Raw genomic sequence first — 7432 nt, forward strand, 5'->3', positions numbered from 1 at the left:
CAAACATACGGTCCGATTTACGAAACGATTTCCGTAAATTTACGATTTACGGAGGCCCTATAAAGTAACTTCCATTATTCATATATTTAAAGTTGAAGTAGATTCATTATTTTGTGATTCCCATCTTGTTAGATTATATTATATGACATACCGACGGTGATACCACCCCAGAGCAGCAGGCGACGCTGGCGAGCAAGGGCGTGGTCACGTCGCGTCGCTATCTGGATCGCATGGAAGAGCTTTGACGTCACACCCGGAAGCACAGCGACGTGAAGCCGCAAGGTAAAGATAGAAAATGAAAACATAATAACAGTAACATGATATTTAACATGATATTGATTAATATTAACTGTTAACATCCATATCACTCGTTTTCTTCAACACACATGCATTACACTTCCGTTCTAGTGTATTAATGTCCCTTAGTATTCTGTCGATAAGTTACAACATATTGTGTATTATAGTATATTTCTCTTACTGTAGAAAATTGTAATAGTATTGTAATGGTAGAGTATATTATTGTATTCTAATGATAGTATATATATATTTAGTCTATGGTAGAGTATTATAGGGAGAGAATTGTAGAATATGATTAGAATGGGAGAGTATACTATAATATTCTACTGGAAGAATATTGTACCATAGTATTACTTTTGCAGTTGTATAGCTGTTGAAAAACGGTGTGTGTGTGTGTGTGTGTGTGTGTGTGTGTGTGTGTGTGTGTGTGTGTGTGTGTGTGTGTGTGTGTGTGTGTGTGTGTGTGTGTGTGTGTGTGTGTGTGTGTGCGCAGCATGGAGGAGCATAGAAGAGGAGCTGCTGTGCAGGGAGCTGTCAACAATACAAAGTAGGAACTGCACCACACAACTACACAACTCAAATACACAACACAACAAATACCCAACTATACTTCCCCACACAACTACCTTACCCAACACAAATACACAAATAAACTACGCAACAAATATAGAAGTTACTACAGAACTACACTACACGACTACATTACACTTAGCTACGAAACACAAAAACACATCAGACTTCACAAATACACTACCCAACAACACAACACAACACATGTTCTATCACTAACCAAAGAATATTTTAATTAACAACATGGAAATGATAGGAAATATAAAATTCTAACGTATGTAAAATGTATTTATAACATTATATAAACCATGGTTTACTGTGGGGTAGAGAACAATGTTTCTGTGGTTACAGCGATGTTGAGAAAGAGGTTACTGTGATGTTGATTCTGATTATTTAAGGCTCTCTGATTGGCTCCTGTTTGTCTTCCAGGGACATTCGGGGGGAGGAGGAAGAGGAGGAGGAGGAGGACTTCTATGAGTGCCAGGAAGACCCAGGACAGGAGGAAGAGGAGGAGTCTAAACAGGAAGAGGAGGAGTCTAAACAGGAAACAACGGCCCGTCTAGAGGCCCCCTCTCGGACACAGAGTAGCAACAGAGAGGAGGAGGAGGAGGAGGAAGAGGAGGAAATTGAAGGAGGAGGAGAAGAGGAGGATGTGGCCGGAGGAGCAGGGTTGGCAGAAGGATCTGAAGAGGAGGCTGGTGGAGGGATTGATTCAGACTTTGAGTTAGAGGAGGAGGAGGAGGAGAAGGAGGAGGAGATCAAAGAGGAGGTTAAAAAAACTCTAGAGTTCGATGATGAGAAGCTGGCCGAGGCAGAGAAGGACCTCACTGAGGAGGAGAAGGAGGTTTGTGTGTGTCTGTGTGTGTCTCTGTGTGTGTGTTTGCGTGTGTTCACGTGTGTATGTGTATTTTATAACACTACAATATGCAGATTTAGCGGTTCAGAACGCCGCTTTTAACACAGCTTTTTAATCAAAAGGCGCTATTCAACAATCGTCGTATTGATTTCATAAGGTCAATTGATATTGCCTCTTGGTTGAACAGCCACACTGAACATCAAGAAGATAAATGTAGGCCTAACTTAGCACACATTAAGTTGTCATTGAACACAGTCGTAAAAGGGGGAAAAATGTATCCATACACTACTTTCTGAGAACCAAACTGAGAAAAAACGTGGTGATCTAAGTTAAAATAATGTGTAGTCTACAACATATTACTGAATTGAACATGGATTAAACAACTGATATAGCCTGAACATGGTATAGAGAAGTGAATGTAAATACCTTAATGCAAATAATAGTGTGTGTGTGAGCTAATAGATGTGTATGTGTTATTAAGTTAGTGATTGTGTGTTAAAAGGGGTGTGTGTGTTTGTGTGCTTGTAATAATTGTTTGTGCGTGTAATAAGTCTTTGTGTGTGTGTTTGTATTAAGTGTGTGTGTGCGTGTAATAAGTCGTGTGTGTGTGTGTGTCTGAAATAAGTGCGTGTGTTTGTGTAATAAGTCTTTGTGTGTGCATGTAACAAGTCTTTGTCTGTGTAATAAGTCTTTGTTTGTGTGCGAAGTGTGTAATAAGTCTTTGTGTGTTTGCGTGTTATAAGTCGTCGTGAGTGTGTAATAAGTCTGTGTGTGTGTGTGTGTAATAAGTTGTGTGTGTAATAAGTCTGTGTGTGTGTCTAATAAGTGTGTGTGTTTCAGGTGCGGCGGAAGGAGAGTCTGGTCCTGAAGGACGAGGGAAACGCTCTCTTCAAATCTGGAGGCAAGTTAAACAGAATTAAAGTCAGAAGGTGGAGCGACTTGCAAACCGGAAGGTAGCTAGTTCGATCCCCGGCTCCTCCTAGCTGAGTTTCAGGGGGTCCTTGAACACGAAAACCTCCCCCTAAGTGCTTCTGACCAGCTGGCGGGAAGTGGCACCCCTGAGGAATGTGTTTATGAACCAAAGTCGCTTTGGATAATTGTAAGTGATAATTAGGTGATCATGAGGTAATGGTGAGGTAATGAAGATCATGATGTTATGGTGAGGCAGTGATCATGAGGTAATGATGATCATGATGTTATGGTGCTCATGAGGTAATGGTGAGGCAGTGATCATGAGGTAATGGTGAGGCAGTGATCATGAGGTAATGGTGAGGCGTCTGATGTGTTTCAGAGCACTTGGAGGCGGAGCTCCGCTACACGGCAGCGTTGAGGGCGTGTCCCGTGTGCTTCAGCAGAGAGCGAGCCGTTCTGTTCTCCAATCGAGCCGCTGCCTGCCTCCACCTGGTACACACCCGCCTCCTGTTAGCAACACACACTTCCTGTTAGCAACACCCACTTCCTGTTAGCAACACCCACTTGCGGTTGGACACACATACTTCTTTTAGAAACATGTTCTTCCCAGAAGGATTGTAATAATGTCATGTGACCTCTCCTTAGGATCGCAAAGAATCTGCCATCGCAGACTGCTCTAAAGGTGTGTGTATATATATGTGTGTGTGCGTGTGTGTGTACATATATGTGTGTATTTATGTGTGTGTATGTGTATATATAAACAGCATGTGTGTGTGTACATATATGTGTGTATGTGTGTGTGTATATATACAGTATGTGTGTGTATGTATATACTGTATATATATATATATATATATATATACAGTATGTGTGTCTGTGTGTGTGTATATACAGTATGTGTGTGTGTGTATATACAGTGTGTGTGTGTGTGTGTGTGTGTGTGTGTGTGTGTGTGTGTGTGTGTGTGTGTGTGTGTGTGTGTGTGTATATATATATATATATATATATATATATATATATATATATATATATATATATATACAGTGTGTGTGTGTGTGTGTGTGAGCCTCCTAATGCTGGGGTCCGTCTGCAGCTCTGGAGCTGGACCCCAGCTACGTGCGCGCCCTGCTGCGGCGGGCTCAGCTGTACGAGGCGTCGGAGCAGCTGGAGCAGGCGCTGCAGGACTACCAGACGCTGCTGGAGGCCCAGCCCGCACACCCGGAGGCCCGCGCAGCCTGCATGGTGCTCACACACCCACATGGCTCCATGGATCTACAGATATAGAGCCCGTCTACAGATATAGAGCCCGTCTAGAGACATAGAGCCTGTCTAGAGATATAGAGCCCGTCTAGAGATATAGAGCCCGTCTACAGATATAGAGCCCATCTAGAGACATAGAGCCCGTCTAGAGATATAGAGCCCATCTAGAGATATAGAGCCCATCTAGAGATATAGAGCCCATCTAGAGATATAGAGCCCGTCTACAGATATAGAGCCCGTCTACAGATATAGAGCCCATCTAGAGATATAGAGCCCATCTAGAGATATAGAGCCCGTCTAGAGATATAGAGCCCGTCTACAGATATAGAGCCCATCTAGAGATATAGAGCCCGTCTAGAGATATAGAGCCCGTCTACAGATATAGAGCCCATCTACAGATATAGAGCCCATCTAGAGATATAGAGCCCGTCTACAGATATAGAGCCCGTCTAGAGATATAGAGCCCGTCTAGAGATATAGAGCCCATCTAGAGATATAGAGCCCGTCTACAGATATAGAGCCCGTCTAGAGACATAGAGCCCGTCTAGAGATATAGAGCCCATCTACAGATATAGAGCCCATCTAGAGATATAGAGCCCGTCTACAGATATAGAGCCCGTCTAGAGATATAGAGCCCATCTACAGATATAGAGCCCATCTAGAGATATAGAGGCCATCTAGAGATATAGAGCCCATCTACAGATATAGAGCCCGTCTAGAGATATAGAGCCCATCTACAGATATACAGCCCATCTACAGATATAGAGCCCATCTAGAGATATAGAGCCTTTATTAACTCTTTATGCTTTATTAACACAAACCCACACACATCTATAGCTATACAGACCCATCTATAGATATATTGTTTGATTAAGAAACACCCTCGTGTATCTTAAGATATAGAGCCTAACAAACACACCCACATGTATCATGATATGATGCATTTTTTTAAGACAGCTTTATAAATACATACACTTCTATTTATACCTGTTCATTGGAACCTCCGTGGGTCGTGTTTCCATGGCGTCGCCATTTAGCCGCGCTAGAACTTCCAGGCCTGCTCCATACCTTGGCGCGCGTATAACCTGCCGTAACCGCGTCAGACTCCGATTGAGAGCGGATCCGAAAGCCCCGGACTTCCTCCACACAGCACTTACGAGATATTGCAGTTTTGCTGATGGTTATCCCATTCGGCCGTTTCAGAAATGAAATGTCATCGTCGCGACAGCCCTATTTAAATTGTTACACTGTGGCACAGCACCACTCCAACATAGTTTGGGGATTTTTGTTTATATGCTCTTCTTTACCATAAACGTACCGTACCAAACCGAATACCCTCACCGTAGAACTATGTCTATAAATCTATAGATAGCGTTATATACCTACACAGCTATAGATAGCTATATTTATGCATGAACAGCTATAGATAGCTATACATACAGAGAAATACTGGGATATCTATCTATATATCCCGGTATTTCTATATCTCTCTCTCTCTTTGTTTCCATGTCTACCAGAGGTTACCGCGGGAGATTGAGGAGAAGAATGAGCGACTTAAGGAGGAGATGATGGGTAACTAACCCTGTCATATGTCTAATTCTGTAGCCCTACTCACCCTGTCATCTGTCTAGTCCTGTAGCCCTACTCACCCTGTCATCTGTCTAGTCCTGTAGCCCTACTCACCCTGTCATCTGTCTAGTCCTGTAGCCCTACTCACCCTGTCATCTGTCTAGTCCTGTAACCCTACTCACCCTGTCATCTGTCTAGTCCTGTAGCCCTACTCACCCTGTCATCTGTCTAGTCCTGTAGCCCTACTCACCCTGTCATCTGTCTAGTCCTGTAGCCCTACTCACCCTGTCATCGGTCTAGTTCTGTAGCTCTAGTTTTAGGCAGTTGTAGGTCAACTGAAGGACCAGGGCAACACGTGTATTATTATATTATTATGGTCCTGTAGAGCTACAGTGCTCTTATAGTGTGCTGTGTTTCCAGGTAAGCTGAAGGACCTGGGCAACATGTTCCTGAGACCGTTCGGTCTGTCCACCAACAACTTCCAGGTGAACCAGGACCCGGCGGGAGCCTACTCCATCAACTTCGTCCAGGGCGGTGGCAACAACAACAACAACACATAGCGCCGTGGAAACCGTCCCACCCTAGCAACCAACAGACAGTAACACAGGAGGAGCACAGAACTGGAACGGGTGTGAGTGTGTGTGTGTGTGTGTGTGTGTGTGTGAGCGTGTGTGTGTGCATGCATGTTTAATCGAGATATTGGAAGTCAGCATAAGAAGAGAATCCTCTCACCGTGGCTATCTGATCACCGTGGCGACCTGATCACCGTGGTGACCTGATCACCATGGCGGCCTCATCACCATTGCTATATCATCACTGTGGCTACCCGATCACCGTGGCGACCCGATCACCGTGGCGACCCGATCACCGTGGCGACCCGATCACCGTGGCGACCAGATCACCGTGGCGACCAGATCACCGTGGCGACCCGAGCACCGCGGCGACCCGATCACCGCGGCGACCCGAGCACCGTGGCGACCCGATCACCGTGGCGACCCTATCACCTTGGCTACATGATCCCCATGGCGACCCGATCACCTTGGCTACATGATCCCCATGGCGACCCTATCACCGTGGCGACCAATGAGCAGACTGCAGCGTGTTGTCACCTGATGATACCAGGGGTCCACGCGGGGACGCAGGAAGATGGCGTCTGCAGACTACACGGGTCGGCGTGTGGAACAGGGCGGGACATCATGACACATGACATGTGAATGTTTGATCAACCGCTCTTTATTCTGGATCAATAAAGACCAAATAACACAACATAGTTTAAATCTCTCTTTAAGGCAGGAGTGGGGGGGAGGTGCATTTCTCTACACTCGATGAATAGAGGGGGCGGGGTAACGGTATGGATTCATTCCACTGGGTGTAAAATCAGCTGTCAATCACCCGGTCTGCTGGGTCACATGACCCGAGCAGGGAAAGCGGGGCAGGAGTCCGTGGAGATGATCGGGTTCTCCGAGCGGAGCTCCAAAGTGCGGCAGGAGGTGGTGAACTCATGTACACGACGCAGGTCAGTGATTCTATGCAACGCGTCCTCAAAATATTTAAAAGTATTTGATAAACCATCTGCGTGTGTGTACACCACGGGGGGGACGGGGGGGGGGGACGAGAACACACAACGGAGGTGGGGGGGTGGAGAGACTGTTTCTATGGTAACGTCAGGAGCATCTGCCTGTTGACAGCCTGAGTGTGTGCATCTCTTTTATAAATATAGTTTCTTCATTCTCACCCTAACAGTTAAATAAAAACAGGTCAGCTGGGGCCCTCCTGCCTCCTGATTCGACCGTCAGCAACCTCAACACCAATGGCAGCCGGGATCTTCCCCCGCATCAGCAACCCTTCACCGTGGCAACGCTAAAGAGAGAGAGAGAGAGAGAGAGAGAGAGTCACCGTGGAAGCACTAGTGAGGGAGAGTCACATTAGAACTAATCCACTAGAAGCATCTTCTCGAAACCTCTGGTT

The 7432-nt window shown here is 45.5% G+C and overlaps 1 protein-coding gene across 1 annotated transcript; it reads left to right on the forward strand.

Moving 5' to 3' along the window:
* The first annotated feature begins 264 nt into the window (after window positions 1-264).
* On the forward strand, window positions 265-6722 carry ttc1 (tetratricopeptide repeat domain 1). The gene is made up of 9 exons (XM_056595033.1): window positions 265-282; window positions 791-844; window positions 1297-1711; window positions 2564-2624; window positions 3015-3127; window positions 3281-3317; window positions 3729-3877; window positions 5413-5467; window positions 5885-6722. The coding sequence occupies exons 2-9, from the start codon at window positions 792-794 to the stop codon at window positions 6022-6024; spliced, it is 1023 nt and encodes a 340-aa protein (XP_056451008.1). The 5' UTR covers window positions 265-282; window position 791; the 3' UTR covers window positions 6025-6722.
* Window positions 6723-7432: the final 710 nt, after the last annotated feature.

This window comes from Gadus chalcogrammus, chromosome 7 (genome assembly GCF_026213295.1).
Source record: "Gadus chalcogrammus isolate NIFS_2021 chromosome 7, NIFS_Gcha_1.0, whole genome shotgun sequence".
Taxonomy (NCBI): Eukaryota; Metazoa; Chordata; class Actinopteri; order Gadiformes; family Gadidae; genus Gadus; species Gadus chalcogrammus.